The following is a 20,453-nucleotide window of genomic DNA, read 5'->3' as shown; positions in this document are numbered from 1 at the left end:
ATGGGGCTCAGAGCTAAAAAGATTTCTCACCTGAGAAATACCGAATGGCTGAGAAGCACCTGAAAAAATGTTCAGCATCCTTAATCATCAGGGAATTGCAAATCAAAACAACCCTGAGATTCCACCTCACACCAGTCAGAATGGCTAAGATCAAAAATTCAGGTGACAGCAGATGCTGGCGAGGATGTGGAGAAAGAGGAACACTCCTCCATTGTTGGTGGGATTGCAAGCTTGTACAACCACTCTGGAAATCAGTCTGGCGGTTCCTCAGAAAATTGGACATAGTAATACCAGAGGATCCAGCAATACCTCTCCTGGGCATATATCCAGAAGATGTTCCAACCGGTAAGAAGGACACATGCTCCACTATGTTCATAGCAGCCTTATTTATAATAGCCAGAAGCTGGAAAGAACCCAGATGCCCCTCAACAGAGGAATGAATACAGAAAATGTGGTACATTTACACAATGGAGTACTACTCAGCTATTAAAAAGAATGAATTTATGAAATTCCTAGGCAAATGGTTGGACCTGGAGGGCATCATCCTGAGTGAGGTAACACAATCATAAAAGAACTCAAATGATATGTACTCACTGATAAGTGGATATTAGCCCAGAAACTTAGTATAGCGAGATCTAAGATACAATTTACAAAACACGTGAAACTCAAGAAGAACGAAGACCAAAGTGTGGACACTTTGCCCCTTAGAATTGGAAACAATCACCCATGGAAGGAGTTACAGAGACAAAGTTTGGAGCTGTGATGAAAGGATGGACCATCTAGAAACTGCCATATCTGGGGATCCATCCCAAAATCAGCCTCCAAACGCTGACACCATTGCACACACTAGTAAGATTTTGCTGAAAGGACCCTGATATAGCTGTCTCCTGTGAGGCTATGCTGGTCCCTGGCAAACACAGAAGTGGATGCTCACAGTCAGCTATTGGATGGATCACAGGGCCCCCAGTGGAGGAGCTAGAGAAAGTAACCAAGGAGCTAAAGAGATCTGCAACCCTATAGATGGAACAACAATATGAACTAACCATTGCCCCCGGGAGCTAGTGTCTCTAGCTGCATGTGTATCAGAAGATGGCCTAGTCGGCCATCACTGGAAAGAGAGGCCCATTGGTCGTGCAAAGTTTATATGCCTCAGTACAGGTGAACGCCAGAGCCAAGAAGTGGGAGTAGGTGGCTAGGGGAGTGGGGGGGGAGGGTATGGGAAACTTTGGGGATAGCATTGAAAATGTAAATGAAGAAAATACCTAATTAAAAAAAAGAAAGTTAGCTGGGAATTCCATGTTTACTCCATGTGACCGAATATGAATGAGGGAATCCCTTTTTTGAACAGGAAACCCAAATTTAAAAGAGAGTGTTCTATTACTCATTCACAACATCAGCCCAAGCAAAACAATTTTTCTTTCTCTCTCTCTCTCTCTCTCTCTCTCTCTCTCTCTCTCTCTCTCTCTCTCTCTCTCTCTCTCTCTCTCTTTTTTTAGAATTTTTCTGAGACAGGGTTTCTCTGTATAGTCCTTGCCGCCTTGGAACTCAGAGATCCATCTGCCTCTGCCTCCCAAGTGCTGGGATTGAAGACATGCACCACCACTGCCTGCCAAGGCACAGATTTCAAATAGACATAAGATAACCTTTTGTGACATCACTTCAAAACAACAAATCAACTAACCTTTAATGTCTTATTATGACGCTGAAGTTCCCTGCAAAGAGATTCCAGTTTGCTTCTTGCCAAGATGGCCTTGCTGTGTTCACTCTGAAGGTGAACTTTCTCTTTCACAATCTGGGCTTGCTTCTTCTGCAGAATCTTCATTTGTTTCTGAACATTCCTGCTTTCTTCCAGCTAAAATGAACAAGCACTTTTTTTTTACATTCAGAAAGCATAGTGAAAGCCCTCATTCCCTCAGTGAAGGCTAGAACAATCAGTTACCAGCTATGTGATTTTCTTTTCTTCTTTTAAGACAGAGTCTTGCCATGTAGCCTAGTTGGCCTACAATCCTCAATCCTCCCTCCTCAACCTTAGGTCTGGAATTATAGGCATATGTACCAAAAACAAAGGCAGCAAAGAGCTGTAGCTGGAGGAATGGCTAGGCAGCCAAGAGTACTTACTAATCTTCCAGGGGACCCCATATCAAGTGGCTCACAACTGCCCGTAACTCCACTTTCAAAGGATTCAATACCCACTCCCCGCCACCTCTCACACACCCACACACAAGTCTAAAAAAAAATAACTGGCTCATCACTCAGAGAGAGGGACCTGTAAGTGTGAGCATCTGGAACATTTCATTCAATCAGGATGAACATTCAGATGTCATGGCATCAGACTGTAATCACAGCACTCAGGAGGCCACAGCAGGACGATTGTCACTATTTCAAGGTCAGCCTAGAGCTTTATGAGTACCATGGCCTGGGTTATAATATTAGCCTCTATCTTTACATACAAAACAAAACAAGCCAACTACTAGGCTAGAGAGCAGGCTTAAGCAGAGGACCAAAGAGTTCAGATCCCAGGAGAAGTCTGTAACTCCAGCTCCAGGAGATCTGATGCCCTCTTCTAGCCTCCTTAGATAATGCATTTATATGCACACCACCCCAACCCAGTGGTAGAACACTTGCCTCCCACAAGTAACACTTGGGGTGAGGATCCCATCCTTAGCATGACTACAGGGCGGCAGGGAGAGCCCAATACTGCACTGTATAATTGTATTCCAACTGTTTCATGCTATATGAAACCATTGACCTCCTCCCTGTTCTAGTTGTAAAGGAAGTAAGCAATTTAGTGTGGATAGAAGACAAGACCTTAATCTTTCTTCAGCCCCCAAGATATATATCTTCAGAACAACTTTTAATTATTCACGTTCCACTTTAATATCCAAATTTTGTACAACTATTATCAGGCCACAAGTTGCCCAAGAGTACAGAGTGAGATGGAGATTGAAATCTTGAAACCTTCCACATTGACCTGGGGACCTTGATTTGTCACCTTTGCCTGACTTCAGAGACTAATTATTGCTATTCCTGATTTCAAGTCAGTGATTCATGGGCAATTTAGGCTTCTCATTTTCCAGTTGTAATCCATTTCTTTTTCTTTTTTCTTTCTTTTTTTTTTTTTTTCGAGACAGGGTTTCTCTATATAGCCCTGGCTGTCCTGGAACTCACTTTGTAGACCAGGCTGGCCTCGAACTCAGAAATCCGCCTGCCTCTGCTTCCCGAGTGCTGGGATTAAAGGTGTGAGCCACCACCGCCTGTCTGTAATCCATTTCTTCTGCCAGAGTTTCATCTTTTGAGTTTAACCCTTTGCAAAATGTGCTAACCCCTATCCTGGCCAGAACTGGTAAGGCCAATATCTCTTGAATTTCTGTTTGTTAGTTAGCTGTCTATAGACCACTTCCTAGCTATTAAGAGCTGCTGAAGGGCTGGAGAGATGGCTCAGCGGTTAAGAGCACCGACTGCTCTTCTAGAGGTCCTGAGTTCAATTCCCAGCAACCACACAATCACATGGTGGCTCACAACCATCTGTAATGGAATCTGATGCCCTCCTCTGGTGTGTCTTAAGACAGCTATAGTGTACTCGTATACATAAAATCTTAAAAAAAAAAAACCGAGTTGCTGAAATCCAAACATAAAATACAGGATTATTGGGACTAAAGAGAAGGCTCAGTCATTAAGTTCACTGGCTATTCTCTAGGGGACCTGGGTGCAATTCTTGGCACCCACATGATTCTCATAATCATCTGTAACTCCCTGGTTCAATTTCTAGCATGTAGAAGCAGCTTACAACAGTCTGTAACTCCATCTACTTCCAGGGAATCCAACACCCTCTTCTGGTCTCCGACAGCACCAGCACATATATGGTACACAGACATACTTGTAGACAAAATACCCACATACATAAAATAAAAACGCTTTAATTAAAAAAATGGGATTATTGTGCTTTTGTTTTTATTTTTATTATAAAAGAAGCTGATGTTGTGTTAACAAGATCAGATGGCTTATGGGGAAGCTTGCCATACAAACCTTATGGCTTGAGATCAAATCCCCAAAACTCACTCTGAAAAGTTGTCCCCTGTCCTCTGACATCCACACGCACACTGTGGCGCTCAAGTGTCAGCACTCTCACACACACAAACACACACATACATATAAAAGCTGGAATTAATGTGTATGTTGTTTAGAAATTAATACTCAACTTCATTTTTCTAAAAATACTCATAGACCACTGAACTAAATATAGAACTTTTTTTTTAACTAACTAGGACTCAAGAATCCTGCAATTTTAGGTTAGAAGCAAATGAATCCCTTTCAAGGTTAACATCTATACTAACAGATAAGATGGCTACCTTCCTAACCTTTCTGAACAGCTTTTACTGAAGACATTGATGCGAAGTCACAAAGAGCAAGAGTGCCACCTTGTGGCCCATCAAAACCCACAGCATCACTGCAGGATATAATAGGTCAAGTCTGCAATCCCAATACTTGGGAAGGTCATAAAGGCAAGATCAGTGGGTCAAGGTCATACTTGGCAATATGAGTTCCAGAGTGACCTTGGATAAATAATGCTGTCTGTAAAAGACCAAACCAATCAAACAAAAACTTTCCAAACTAATTACAGACACTACTTCTAGGAATTCCTATGGGAAGAATTGCTGCTTTGGCATATGTGAGGTTGCCCAAGTGTGGACTAGGCATGGTGCTACAACTTGAGAAGCTGAAGTCAGACTGAACTACTGCAACTATCCCTGCTCCAGGGTTCCCACAATCCTGTGCTCACTAATCCTTTGCTGCCCCTTTTATGTTATTTCATATGTATATTCCTAAAATTCTTCAAAAACAAGCACCCATTTTGGGATAGCATTGGAAATGTAAATGAAATAAATACCCAATAAAAAAATAAAAAATAAAAAAATATTTTAGGGGGCTGGTGAGATGGCTCAGTGGGTAAGAGCACCCGACTGCTCTTCCGAAGGTCCAGAGTTCAAATCCCAGCAACCACATGGTGGCTCACAACCATCCTCAACGAGATCTGGCACCCTCTTCTGGAGTGTCTGAAGACAGCTACAGTGTACTTACATATAATAAATAAATAAAATATTTTTAAAAATGTTTTAAATGTTCTATAACTGTTTAACAAAAATACAAAAATACTTTATAAAATAAAAAAAAAAACAAGCACCCTTTTTGCTTTTCATTGTTGTGACTTTAGGATGGACTAGTACAACCAAGGAATTGGTATTACTTTAATAATTTCCATAATTTACACTACATTAATTAAGTAGCTACATTGTGACTCCAGGATGTCAGATTCTAGATTATATTGCTACAACTCATCAATATTGTTGAGGTTTTCTTGGGGACACTGTGGGCCACAGGCTTTGTCATATAAAAAGGTTATTCTATGCTTCTCTCAGAGTCACATGGAGATAAAACTGGAAAAGGGCTCCTTTGGCCTTCATTCTGACAACTTGAAGATAAGAAGTGGGGACCTTCAGGTTGAAAATTTGGGGAGGCAGGTAGGTAACAATGCCACAAGCCAAGAAGGGCCCAGGTAGACAGAGATTCTTCTGGGAGAGATTTAGTTGTTTCAACTGGCTCCAACTGAGAAGGCCAACTGAGAAGGGGAAAGAACAGACAAAAGCAGCTAGCCAGGAACAAAAGAGCTCAGAGTTAGTCCCAGCAGGCACAGAGGGTTCTTCAGGACCAGCTCCACATATAGCACACTGTAGATGTGGTACAGCACATCTCAGATGGAACCCACATCCTCGTTGGCAGTATTCATGGCAATGTCATAGTAATGGAGATTCTAGTGGCTAGTTAGCTTCATGTCTAGCAGAGACACTGACAAATGAATCAGAAGTGCATCCCACACATCAGCCTGTATTCCTCCTCTGTGGAAATTTCTGATTGCTTCTTGCACTCACCATAGTACAAAAGACATGCTCCATGTCTGGTCAAATAGGTATAGGTTTTGGAAGTATCAGAATTACTCAGTGCCAATGACAAGATACCCCCCATTTTCAAAGCTTGCCATGTTTTTGTTGGTTTTGTTGTTGTTTTGTTTTGAGCAGAGTCTTGATATGTAGCCCAGGCTGACCTCAAACTCAGGACCCACCTGCCTGCCAAGTGCTGGGATTAAAGGTATATGCTGCCACAGCAGCCATTGTGTACTTTTTCTTACCTTTTTTTTTTTTTTTTTTTTTCCCCGAGACAGGGTTTCTCTGTGTAGCCCTGGCTGTTCTGGAACTCACTTTGTAGACCAGGCTGGCTTCGAACTCAGAAGTCCACCTGCCTCTGCCTCCCAAGTGCTGGGATTGTGTACTTTTTAAATGCATTTAAAAAACCCACTCTTGGGCTGGTGAGATGGCTCAGTGGGTAAGATCACCCGACTGCTCTTCCGAAGGTCCAGAGTTCAAATCCCAGCAACCACATGGTGGCTCACAACCATCCGTAACAAGATCTGGTGCCCTCTTCTGGAGTGTCTGAAGACAGCTACAGTGTACAGTGTAATAAATAAATAAATCTTTAAAAAAAAAAAAGAAAAACTGAAAAACAAACAAACAAAAAAACCCCACTCTTAGCCCGGCGTGGTGGCGCACGCCTTTAATCCCAGCACCCGGGAGGCAGAGGCAGGCGGATTTCTGAGTTCGAGGCCAGCCTGGTCTACAAAGTGAGTGCCAGGACAGCCAGGGCTACACAGAGAAACCCTGTCTCAAAAAAACAAAAACAAAAAAAACAAAAAAAAAAAAAACCCACTCTTAACTAGGTGTGGTGGTGCAAGCCTTTAGTCCCAGCACTCAGAATGCAGAAGAAGACAGAGGACTGAATTTGAGGGCAATCTGCCTATAAAATGAGTTCCAGGATAGCCAGGGCTACACAGAGAAACCAAACTGTCTTGTAACCAACTCCCCACCCCCAAACCTCCCAAAAGAAAGATAAAACGAAAAAGAAACCCAGGGCTGGAAAGATGGCTTAGTGGTTGAGGGCACTGGCTGCTCTTCCAGAGGTTCTGAGTTCAAATCCCAGCAACCACATGGTGGCTCACAACCATCTGGAATAAAATCTGATGCTCTCTTCTGGTGTGTCTAAAGACAGCTACAGAGTTCTCATATAAGTAAATATTTTAAAAAATTAAAAAAAAAAATAAAAAGAGAGCGAGAAACCCACTCTTACTTGTGGGCAGTTCAGAAAAAACAGGTTTTAGTTGGATTTAGCCCACAGGGTACATAATACATGTATTTTCCTGGTATACACATAAATGAACTTCTCCAAGGTCCTGGCTTCTAGATGTTCAATTCATATGATCATGCAGGGGCTGTGGAGGTGGCTCAGTGCATGCTACTATTACAGAAGACCCAAGTTCTGTTCCCAACCCCCATGTAAAGAAGCTTAAAACTGCCTATAATTCCAGCTCCAGAGGATTTGAAACCCCGTTCTGGCTTCTGAATATGAATGCGCAAAGACTCACACATACATATGTAATTAACAGTAATTTCTTTAAAAAGTGGGAAAGACAGAAACCCTGTCTCAAAAAAAAAACAAAACAAAAACAAAAAAATCCAAAAAAAAGTAGGAAATAAAGACAAGAGACCACCGGGCAGTGGTGGTGCACGCCTTTAATCCCAGCACTTGGGAGGCAGAGGCAGGTGGATTTCTGAGTTCCAGGCCAGCCTGGTCTACAAAGTGAGTTCCAGGACAGCCAAGACAGGTTTTTCGAGAAACCCTGTCTCGAAAAAACCAAAAAAAAAAAAAAAAAAAAAAAAGACAAGAGACCATGCAAATCTACTCTTTTTAGGTATATGAAGATTTTTTTTTTTTTTTGGTTTTTCAAGACAGGGTTTCTCTGTGTAGCCCTGGCTGTCCTGGATCTGTTGTCCAGGCTGACCTCGAACTCAGAAATCCGCCTGTGAGTGCTAGGATTAAAGGCATGTGCCACCACGCCCTGCGAAGATTATATTTCTTAATTTATGCCACATAAAAGACATAAAATAGACCAGGCATGTGGGTTCATCAGGTGACTCAGTGGTTAAGAACACTGGCTACTCTTCTAGAGGTCCTGAGTTCAATTCCCAGCAACTACAAAGTGGCTTATGACCATCTATAAAGTATCTGATACCCTCTTTTGGCATGTAGGTGTACATGCAGACAGAGCATTCCTATATTTAAATAAATAAAAGAAAGATAAAATAAAGAAGATTTTGCAGTTGTACCAGTGCTACCTTATGAGCCAGCCTGGTGGTGATGGTGTGAGCCTTTAATCCTAGTACTCGGGCTGGTGAGATGGCTCAGTGGATAAGAGCACCCGACTGCTCTTCCGAAGGTCCAGAGTTCAAATCCCAGCAACCACATGGTGGCTCACAACCATCCGTAAGGAGATCTGGTGCCCTCTTCTGGAGTGTCTGAAGACAGCTACAGTGTATTTACATATAATAAATAAATAAAATCTAAAAAAAAAAAAAAAAAATCCTAGTACTCAGGAGGCAAAGGTAAGTGCAAGTCCGTGAGTACATGGCAAGCTTGATGTACACAGCCAAGATCTACATAGAGAAACTTTCCAGGAACACCAGGGCTACATAGAAAAACACTGTCTCAAAAAACAAACAAAACAACAACAAAGGACCAGGCATGATGGTCCAATCCTTTATTCCCAGCACTCAGGATGCAGTGGCAAACACTGGTGATCCTTGCTGAATTCCAGGACAACCAGGGCTACAGAGTGAAAGCCCGTCTTTAAGGGAGAGGGACAGAAAATGACATCTCATTGTGATCTTCCTCTATGACCACTACATGAAGTTAATACCTCTCTCTATCTATCTTTATGGGTCCTTAGGGCAAGTTATCTCTGGTTTTCTACTTCTATGAAGTGCCTCTTCCCTATCTTCTGCTGTTTTCCACTGGTTGTTTGTTCTTTTCATATTTGTAGATATTATTTTATTTTTCCATATTATCATTCTCTTGTGCTAGGAACTGAATCCAAGACCTTGACATATAAGACAAATGCTCTGACTGAGCTATATATATACACTCCCAGTCCTAGTGTTCTTTCATGGGTAACTTTTAAAAATGTTATATGTGTGGGCATCTTGCCTGCATGTGTACCACATCTATGGTACAGAGGATATCAGATCCCCTGGAACTGGAATTATAGTACGTTGTTAGCTGCCACGTGGGTGCTGGGACTCTAATCCTGAGTCTTTTGGACAAGTAGCTAGGCACTCTTAACCACTAAACCATCTCCAGCCCCCTTCACATATTCTTTTTTTTTTTTTTTTTTTTTTGGTTTTTTGAGACAAGGTTTCTCTTTATAGCTCTGGCTGTCCTTGAGCTCATTTTGTAGACCAGGCTGGCCTCGAACTCAGAAATCCGCCTGCCTCTGCCTCCCGAGTGCTGGGATTAAAGGCGTGCGCCACCACGCCCGGCTCCCTTCACATATTCTTGATACTAAGTCTAACTCTGTTGAAAAAGGTCCCAGGTTTGTAATGCTATCTTTCAAGGTACTTTGAATCCCTTTTTTCCTGGTATACACTCAATCTGGGGCTGGCACATGCTAGGCAAGCAAGCATATTACCACTGAGATATATCTCTAGCCCTTTTTTATTTTAAGGCAGGGTCTCACAAAATTGCCCATATAGCCCTCGAACTAGTAATTTTCTTGCCTCAGCCTCCTCAATAGCTTGCATTATAGGCCTGCACGAACAGGTCCCAGTCTTCAAGGTATTTACTGGAGGCACATATTGATTTCAGTAGACCAATTTGCACAATTTTTATTTCTTTGCTTATTTATTGCATGTCTATATACTGTGACATGACTGTGGAAGTTAGAAGATAACTTCTAGGGGTCAGCTCACACCTTTTACCATGTGAGTCCTAGGCATCCAACTCAGGTCATCAGGCTTGGCAGTAAGTACCTTTACCAACTCAGACTTTTTTTAAAGATTTGTTTCTTGTATATTTATATGAGTACACTGTAGCTGTCTTCAGACACCCCAGAAGAGGGCACTGGATCCCATTACAGATGGTTGTGAGCCACCATGTGGTTGCTGAGAATTGAACTCAGGACCTCTGGAAGAGCAGCAGAGACTGCTTAGCCATCTCTCCAGCCCCTAACTCAGTCATCTTGCTGGCCCACTTTTTTTGTTGCTGTTTTGTTTTGTTAAGACAAAGTCTTGTTGTATAGCCCAACTGACCTCAAACTCATAGAAATCCTCTGGCCTCAGCCCCCCAAGTGTTGGAATTACAAATGTGAACTACCATACCTAGATTTGTTTTTTGGTTTTTGTTTTTAGTTTTTGTTTTTCGAGACAGGGTTTCTCTGTGTAGCCCTGGCTGTCCTGGCATTCACTTTGTAGACCGGCTACGTAGATGATTTGTATAAATGCTTTTAAAACTATTTAATTAGCCAGGCAGTGGTGGTGCATGCCTTTAATCACAGCACTTGGACCTCCTGATACTAGAACTGGAGTTCCAGGTGGTTGTGAGAGACCTGTATTGGGATTCCAAGCCATGTCCTCTGCCAGATCAGTACACATTCTACTGTTGAGCTCAACTTGTCCATTTTGATAATGCTTTTCATGGTATAAGAAACCCATCCCAAAGGTACTCAGTGGGGTAAGATTGCTTTCTGGACAAGCTTGAGTATATGAGTTCAAATCCCCAGTACCCATATAAAAAGCCAGGCATAGTTATATAAATACCTGTTATCCCTGTGTCATTTGGGGGAGGGGTGTGTGCTATGAGGATCACTAGTTCCAGCTTTAGTAAAAAACCCTTTCAAGACAAAAAGATGGCCGGGGGTGGTGGCACAACGCCTTTAATCCAAGCACCTGGGAGGCAGAGGCAGGTGGATTTCTGAGTTTGAGGCCAGCCTGGTCTATAAAGTGAGTTCCAGGACAGCCAGGGCTATACAGAGAAACCCTGTCTCGAAAAACCAAAAAAAAAAAAAAAAAAAACAGATGGAGCTTGGAGAGATGGCTCAGAGCACTGGCTGCGCTTCCAGAGAGATCCTGAGTTCAATTCCCAGCACCCACAAAGTGGCTCACAACCATCTGTAATGGGATCCAATGCCATCTTCCGGCCAGCAGGCATACATGTAAGCAGACTATATACATAATAAATAAATCTTTTTTAAAAAAGTAAGATGGGCTGGTGAGATGGCTCAGCAGTTAAGAGCACCGACTGCTCTTCCAAAAGTCCTGAGTTCAAATCCCAGCAACCACATGGTGGCTCACAACCATCCGTAACAAAAATCTGATGCCCTCTTCTGGAGTATCTGAAGACAGCTACAGTGTACTTACATATAATAAATAAATAAATCTTTAAAAATGTATTTAAAAAAAAGTAAGATAGAAAGACCCAATGTCCTTCCACTAACTTTTGCCATGCCCCCACACATAAGGGGGGAGGTCAAGAGCCTTACCACTTACTATCTCAACAAATGGGTTACAGAAGGTGTTGTCCAAGGCCAGCTTAGTCCATATAGTAAGTTACACAACAACCAAGGCTACATAAGACTCGATCTCAAAAATAACAAAAACAAAAGAAAAATAGATCTTTTCTTCCAAAGTTAGGAAAATACTTAACTATTAACAAATCTAAATACTATCTCAAAGATTTTTTTAAAAACAAGGTCTTATATCCCAGGCTGGCTGGTCTCAACCTGCCTGTGACACTGTGACATTGAAGTGCTGCTAAGCATGCCTTTTGCCCCGGGATTACAGGCATGCTGGGAATGGAACCCAGCGCTTCATGTATACAGGTGCACTGTAGGCACATGGCACACACCACATGGGCATACGCACGCAAACATATTCTTTCTCTTTCTCTCTTCTTCCCTCTCCCTCTCTCTCCATAAATAAAATAAACAACTCCTAACACGGAATTTTAGAAAATCTATGCTAGCCAGGTACAATGGCACAAGCTTATAATTTTAACTCTTAAGACTCAGGAAGAGCTGGGTAGTAGTGACACATGTCTTTAATTCCAGCACTTGGGAGGCAGATGCAGGCGATTTATGAGTTCTAGGACAGCTAGGGCTACACAGAGAAACCCTGTCTTGAGAAGAAAAAAAAAAAAAAAGACTGAGGCAGAAGCTGAAGACTGCATCCACAATAAAAACAGACCCTGTTTCGAATACAAAGGAAAGGAAACAGTCTATACCACAGTTTAACACTGTGGTGTTCACTATGTGCTGGAAAATTCATCTGAATATGCTGGCATATACTTTTGATCCCAGCACTGGAAAGGCAGAGGAAGAGGCAGGCTAACTTCTAGGAATTATTTACTTCTAACCCGGTCTACATAGCAAGTTCTACGCCTGCCTAGGCTACATAGCAAGAATTTGCCTCTAAAAACCAATCAACCACTCACCCAATGAATAAAACAAAATAATGAAAATCACAAAAGACTAAGAGATCAGATTCTCTCCTCCAATTTTTGAATAAAATATTTTACATTTTAAGCTACATCAAAATTATATTTTAAAAAGCTTATCAAGCACACACAACATATTGTTATATTTTATGGCCCTCATAGTTGTGATTGAATACTCACGAGATCAGCATATTTCTTACAGAGAGCTGCCAGTTTCTCCTCTGGGGTTGAAAGGGTGTTTAGCGCTTGCATCAGTAATAAAACTTCTTTTCCTAATGATTAACAAGGTAAGAAATAAGTCCTGAATAATAAGATCAAATATGACCTGTGAAGTCTACCAATACTTCCCATGTTCTAATCTCAGAACAAAGTAATTTCTACCTACAACAAGAAATATGGTATTTGCCAGTTCAATTTTGTAAGTATTTTGACCTGGGTGTGTTGTCTCAAACCACTAGCTACAACATGCAAAAGGATCTTCAAGTTCAAGACCATCCTGGGTCACAGAGTAAGACCCTGTATCAGAAAACCATAGGCAAATCAAACAAACTAATGATACAGCTAAGTGGAAGAGCAATTGGTTGCCGTGTCCTGGGCTTGACTCTCAGCAAGGTGAGGAGCTACTTTTACTTTGTGGATTAACAGACCCTCCTCTGTTCATCACCCATTCCCATCTCAGATTTCTACACTAACACTGCTAACTAAGAATTCTTATGGAAGAAGTAAATATTCCCTTGTCTAACCATTAGATGTCTATGTTAAGTCAAATGGCAAATTAAAAAATGGCAAAGGGGGCTGGTGAGATGGCTCAGTGGGTAAGAGCACCCGACTGCTCTTCCGAAGGTCCAGAGTTCAAATCCCAGCAACCACATGGTGGCTCACAACCACCCGAAATGAGATCTGATGCCCTCTTCTGGTGTGTCTGAAGACAGCTACAGTGTAGTTACATATAGTAAATAAATAAATCTTTAAAAAAAATGGCAAAGGATATTTTTTAAAGATTTATTTATTTATTTTATGTATATGAGTACCCTGTAGCTGTACAGATGGTTGTGAGCCACCATGTGGTTGCTGGGATTTGAACTCAGGACCTTTGGAAGAGCAGTCAGTGCTCTTATCCGCTGAGCCATCTCACCAGCCCGGCAAAGAATATTTTTGAAAGCTTCAATCTGACCAAGTATAAATTTAGACAGACTTTAAGTTGGTTTCAGTTGGACATATGCTTTGCCTATCTCAAATGTACATACCTTTCCTATGTGCAATTAAGTAACTGTCTAGTAATTTACTCTGTTATTCCTGTGTTAGCCAATGCTATCAAAAGCAAAAGAACAGCAAGACAACACTTCCCTGAGGTGGGATGGAAGGAAGGCATAACAGTATTTTAAGGACTTTGACAGGGAAAATCAGGTAAGGACTGTATTTCAAAATAGGTCATTTTTTTTCTTTTTTCTTTTAATTTTTTGGAGATGGTTTCTCAGCAGCCCTGGCTATCATGGAACTCATTATGTAGTAGACCAGGTTGGCCCTGAACTCACCTGCCTCTGCCTCCTGAGTGCTGATACTAAAGATGTGTGCCACTATGCCTGGCTTAAAAAAAAAAAAAATCACCAGTTTCTTTCTTTCTGTCTTTTTTTAGATTTGCATTTGTGTATGTAAGTGTTTTGCTTGTATGTCTGTGCACCACATATGTGTCTAGTGCCCACAGAGGCCAGAAGAGTGTATCTGATTCACTGGAACTGGAGTTGCAGGTGGTTGAAAGCTACCATGTGAGTGCTGGGAACCAAACCTGGACCATGTGCATTAGTTTCAACTGCTGAGCCATTTCATCAGCCCTAAGATACCATTTTCATTTTTAAAAATGTTCACTCTTATAAATGAGCTATCTCATTAGTGTGTGTACATCCATGACTGGTATAGATTCCTTTGGAAATGACTTGAAGACTGAATGTGAGCACAGTGGTGGCTTGAGCCTAAGAAAGATCCCAACGGAGTAAGATGCCTTCTTCTACCTCCAAAAAAAAAATGAGAAAACTTTTCTACTTACATAAGATTTTACTAGTAAAGCCCAAAAGCCATTTGGCCTAAGACTAATAATAACACGGTGAGAATTTATGAACTCAAACACATGTTGTTAATATGTTTGTTTTCAGTGCTAGGACTTTTTTGTGTGAAACAGAGTTTGCACGCTACAATTCACTTTTAATTTATTTTTAATTTATTTGTTTTTAGAGAAACTCTGCCCAGGTTAGCTTTGAATTCCTAGACTCAAACAATCCTCCTGCCTCAGCCTGAGGAGTAGCTGGGATGATAAATATGTACTATTCACCTAAATAAAATTCATTTTTAAAATACATAATTTTTGTCTAGAAAAAGGCTAAGAAAAGGAAAAATACACAATTTAGTATATTCACAAGGTTGTACAATCATGACAACTATTTAATTGAGAATTTTGGGTTTGTTTGTTTGGTTGGTTGGTTGGTTTTGGTTCGGAGCTGAGGACAAGCTGAGTGCCTTGTGTTTGCTAGGCAAGAGCTCTACCACTGGGCTAAATCCCCAACCCAGGAGTGTTTTTTGTTTGTTTGGTTGGTTGGTTGGTTTTTGGTTTTTTGGTTTGTTTGTTTTTTCGAGACAGAATTTCTCTGTGTAGTCCTGGCTGTCCTGGAACTCACTCTGTAGACCAACCTGGCCTCAAACTCCGAGTGCCTCTGCCTCCCGAGTGCTGGGATTAAACGCATGCACCACCACGCCCGGCTTGAGTGTGAGAAAACTCCTTCCAAAAGAAAGGTAACTCTAGGCACATATACAACCCCTATAGAGCAGGGTGTGGTGGCAAACACCTTTAGTTCTAGCTAAAATCAAGGCCAGCTTACTTTACATATTGAATTTCCTGACAGCCAGGGCTGCATAGTGAGGCCATCTCAAAACAAAAGCAAAGAAAAAAATACCCCTTACCAATCATAGATGGAAATTATGTGGTGGTAAACTTAACTGTAGCACTTAGACAGAGATAGGTGGTTATAAGTTTGAGGCAGCCTGGTCTACATAGCAAATTACAGGCCAGCCCGGTCTACATAGACCTTCAAAAATTAAAAAACAAAAAAAAATTAAGGGCCAACCAATGAGACTAAAAGGAGATTTCAGTCATGAGATTCAGCATATCACCAGATATTGTCTAGCATCCATGAGGCCACAGGTTCAATCCTTGGCATGGAGGACAATGAAACAATACACAACAACACAGTTTAATGGTTTGCCAGGCATGCAGGCCTTGATGCACTTGGGAGCTAAGTCAAGAGGATCAGAATTTATTAAAGGCTAACCTCAGTGAAACAAGAAGCTTGAACTATATGAGACCTTGTCTCAAAAAAGCAAAAAAGATTAAGCATATCACTTTTTTTTTATCTAAGTCACAATCTATGTAGAAGAAAGCAAAAATTATCTCTGAAACCTAAAAAAAAAACCCACTTTCTGAAGTACAGTTAACATACTGTCTATAGAATTTTATGTCTAGTCTTTTTTTGTTGTTATTTTATTTTTCAAGACAGGGTTTCTATGTGTAGCCCTGGCTGTCCTGGAACTCTTTAAATCAGGCTGGCCTCTGTCTCTTGAGTGCTTGAATGTCCAGTCTTAAACTGATTACATAGTTTTCATATACATTTTGATCAGCCTAGAAAAGATGAAAATAATGCCAGTCAAATGCTACTCCATCCTCAAATTTTATCAAGTTAATTCTTGATTATATAGAGAGCTAACTAAGCTTCCTTCTGTTCTTCCTACCTCCTGTACATAACTGCAGCAAACAAGTTGACTAATCTGAGGTAACAGGTATTTATTTTATTCTATGTGTGTGTGCACCACAGTACATGTGTGGATGTTAGATGAAAACTTGTAGCAATTGTGCTACAAGTTTGACAATTGTGGGTCCCTGGGATCAGACTCAGGCTTAGCGCCAAGTACCTTTACCCACTGAGCCACCTCACTGGCCCATAACAAGTGTTATTGTTAAGCATACCCAACCTAGCACTGTTCATGGTCACCTGTGTTGGACACAATGTCAATAAAATGAACAATAGATGAAAACATGCAACTAATGAACAGTTCTTACCTAAGGTCTTCTCTTTGTTCCTGCTGCACTCTGAATCTTGCTGGCCATCAGGAAGACCTGTTCGAGCTTCTCGTCCAGGAATTTCTTCTCTTTTCTCCTGTGTACAGAATACTGAGCTCACCAAATTTCTGTTCTTTGTAATAAAGTCACTGCCTTCATCCCCTTCCAGTGAATGTTTCTTAGTTGTGCCACCACAACTGGAGTCTTGATGTTGAAGAATATCATTTGCTTGAGAGTTACATACCATGTCTGCTTTTACTCCTAACCCACAAATTCTAGCTTCTTCCATTGTGCCAATTTCAAACTAGAGGGGAGAAAGACGGAAAGAGTTAAATTGAATGGAATCAATCTTTATAACCAATGTCATGCCGTAAGTTAACAGTTCTTTTACTTAGTGGTTTCTGTGTTCAATGTAAACAAGGGAGCTTTTAGGTTTCACTGGACATGATCTAAACTGTTGAACATAAAGCTATTAAAGTCAAACAGCTGGGGTATAGCTCTGAGGTAACAGTGCCTTGCTTCAAGAGCCCTTGGGTCTCATCCATAGCACTGCCAAAAGATAGTTAAAATAAAGCCTAACTATATGCTCCCAGAGGAGACAAAAATGCCAGTTAGTAATAAATCTGAACTTAGTTCCCTAGACAAATTCAAGATTTAAAAATAATTACTATCTTTTAAACAGTAAACTGTCCCAAGTTGATTAAATGGTAACTATCCTGTTGTTATCTTAAGGATGATAGGACAGTACAGCTAGCTAGCTAGGTGGCTATCCACCAAAAACTATCTCCTGCAGTATCTAGTGCACTAGGAACGGAGGGACAGGTGGTAGCATCAAGTAGTAACACACTACATTTCCCAGCCCATTGACCCCCATGTTAGGCCAGGCTACGAGTGTCACTTTAGGAACCAGATTGTTATTCTTAGAAGGACATGTAGTCTTTGTCCTCATCTCTTCCCCATTCTGGTTAAATACAGAGGTCACCAGGTGCTGTAAGATGGCAGGGCCAGAGGACAAAAGCAGCCTAGCCCAAAATGGCACTCTATCTGCAAAGAAAACACATTCTAGAATATTAGGTGGGTGAATAATAAACTTCTATCATGTTAAACCATAAGAATTGAGATTGGTATGTTAAACTGTTCCATCAGTAATATGGAAGGCATACATACCAAAAAAAAAAAAAAAAAAAAAAAACCAAAAACCCTAGCCGGGCGTGGTGGCCCACGCCTTTAATCTCAGCACTGGGGAGGCAGAGGCAGGCCGATTTCTGAGTTCGAGGCTAAAAAAACAACAAAAAAAGTATACTGTATCTGTCTTCGAACACACCAGAAGAGGGCATCAGGTCCCATTACAGATGGTTGTGAGGCACCATGTAGTTCCTCACATTTGAACTCAGGACCTTCAGAAGAGCAATCAGAGCTCTTAACCACTGAACCATCTCTCTAACCCAATAAAATCTTCAAAAAGATAAATAAAACAAAATTAGTGGGAGTCAGACACTTAGAAAACTAAGGTAGAGGCCTCTGAGTCTGAGGGCATCCTGAGCAAAGACAAGAACAGCAATTAACAAGAGCTGCTTCCTAACTCTTATTACACTTATTTTTTTTATAACTCTTATTTTTTTTGAGTATGTGCATTGTGCAAGCGTGAGTGCATGTGTGTGCATGTGTCTGTATAAGCATGCCACAATCCATGTGACAAGTTATTAGAGGACAACTTGTAGGAGTTGGTTCTCTTCTTGTGGATCCGAAGCATTGAATCTGGGTTCTCAAGCTTGGTGGCAACTGCCTTAATCCCCTGTGCCACATGTTATTTCTACTTATAACATACCAGGGCTGGAGAGACAGCTCAGCAGTTAAGAGTATACTATTGCTGTAAACTATTGCTGTAAAAGTTTGCTTCCAAAAGCCATGTGCATATAACTCTAGCTTTATTTAGAGGGATCACCTCTATCCTATAGAGGCAATACTCTTACATGCACCCACCTACACACATAGACACACACACACAAAACTTAAAGTATTTCAAACTGTAACATATCCAAACTGAAGAGCTAAAAATAATTGAAGGATCAGTGTAGAAGGAAATGAAGACATTAAGGCCACTACTACTTATCTTGTATGATCTAAGGTTGATATAAATCAATTACTATGCTGTTAGGGTGTTATCTTACTCTTTTTAAGACATGGTCATTTTTAACCCAAACTAGCCTAGCATAGACTGTATCTCCAAAAAGGCCTTGAACTCCTGGTCTTCCAGATACTATGTCCCAAGTGTTGGAATTACAGGCTAGTGACACTACTTTCTGGAGAACAAATTGGCACTGCAATTCTTTGGCAATATGGATAGCTTCTAACCCACTTAATTCCACTGCTAGGATTTCACCCAAGTGTGTACATAGGTGCACTGAAAGGCCAAAAAAAAAAAAAATTTTAAAGCAGCACTACTTGGAACGCTCCTAAAACTAAATCAACTCAACAGAAGAATTATCAGTTGCAATATGTTCAGAGCACTGAGCCATGAAAATGAACACAGTGCAAACACAGTAGCACGCTTTCACAGACCTAACATCAAGAGGAAGGCTTCAAAAAATATTTACTGGCCGGGCAGTGGTGGCGCATGCCTTTAATCCCAGCACTCTGGGAGGCAGAGGCAGAGGCAGGGGGATTTCTGAGTTTGAGGACAGCCTGGTTTACAGAGTAAGTTCCAGGACAGCCAGGGCTATATAGAGAAACCCTATCTCTAAAAACAAACAAGCAAAAAAATTTACTGAAGGGAACAATTTATGTATAAAAAGAAGCTAGGTAAATAGATGGTACTAGAAATGAGCCACTGGATGGGCTTCCTAGAGTGTTTGGTAATATTTCTTGACGTAGGTGGGATAACACACATGTTCACATCCTAAAAACATTAATTGGTATACTTTTTTGGTTTTGTTTGTTTGTTTTTTCAAGACAGGGTTTCTCTGTGTACTCCTGGCTGTCCTGGAACTCACTCTGTAGCCCAGACTGGCCTGGAACTCAGAAATTCGTCTGCCTCTGCCTCCCAAGTGCTGGGATTAAAGGCGTGCACCACCACGCCCAGCCAGGTGTACTCTTCTTAACTTCAAAGTTAGTTAAAAGCTGGGAGGCTGGTTGTGGTACTACTCCCCTTTAAGCCCAGCACTCTGGAGTCAGATGAGATCCTACTTGGGGATGAGCAGGGAGATAGGGCTTAGCAATTATTATGTGCTGCTCTTTCGAATGACCTGAGTTCTGCCTCCAGAACGCACGTCAGATAGTTCACAACGATCTGCTACTGTACCTACAGGGGAGCTGTTACCCTCTTCTGGCTTCTGAGGGTATGTATGTACACTCTCCCTCACTCTCTCACACGTTACAATTATCTCATTATATAGCCTGGCTATCCAGCAACTCACTACATAAACCAGGCTGACCTTGAACTCAAGAGATCTGCCTGCCTCTGCCACTTGAGTGCTGGGATTAAAGGCGTGTGTCACCATGACCAACTTACTTAAAAGTTATAAGGAACAAAATAAATCTTTTTCCCTAAGGAAATTAAAAATAAGTTCCTATGAAAAGCAGCTATAGTGCTGAAGGAAGCAGGTACCTGAGTGTAAGAATCAGCTGGTGGGCACCATGGCTGAGACGTAACAGTAGACCTAGGTTCCATGGTATGGTAGTTTGAATAGGTATGGCCCTTAGGTATGTTTGAATGCTTAGCCATAGGGAGTGGCACTATTAGGAGGTATAGCCTAGTTGAAGTAGGCTTTGAGCTATCCTATTCTCAAGCTATACCTAGTTAGTGTGGCACACAGTCTCCTTCTGCTGCCTGCAGATCAAGATGTAGAACTCTCAGCTCTTTAACACCGTATCTGCCTGCATGCTGCCATGCTTCCAGCCTCAATAATAGATAAAATAGACTTAAACCTCTAACCCTGTCAGCCAGCCCCAATTAAATGTCACTTTATAAGAGTTG

At 41.3% G+C, this 20,453-nt stretch overlaps 1 protein-coding gene across 5 annotated transcripts in view; it reads right to left on the bottom strand.

The window, feature by feature from the left end:
* Txlng (taxilin gamma) overlaps positions 1-20,453 on the bottom strand; it is a 49,238-nt gene that overhangs the window by 15,470 nt on the left and 13,315 nt on the right. For 4 of the 5 annotated variants that reach the window (XM_021152780.2, XM_029473101.2, XM_029473100.2 and 1 more), the window contains 3 exons: positions 16,478-16,781; positions 12,553-12,644; positions 1,682-1,852 (listed from right to left, as the gene is read on the bottom strand). In XM_021152780.2, coding sequence (XP_021008439.1) covers positions 1,682-1,852; positions 12,553-12,644; positions 16,478-16,781 — 567 coding nt within the window. The remainder of the gene's footprint in view (positions 1-1,681; positions 1,853-12,552; positions 12,645-16,477; positions 16,782-20,453) is intronic. The other variant, XM_021152781.2, reaches the window with a different exon arrangement.

Source organism: Mus caroli, unplaced genomic scaffold (genome assembly GCF_978045245.1).
Source record: "Mus caroli unplaced genomic scaffold, Mus_caroli_1 scaffold_5, whole genome shotgun sequence".
Classification (NCBI taxonomy): domain Eukaryota; kingdom Metazoa; phylum Chordata; class Mammalia; order Rodentia; family Muridae; genus Mus; species Mus caroli.
The sequence above is the reverse complement of the archived record's forward strand: the minus strand, read 5'-3'. Positions and strand labels throughout refer to the sequence as shown.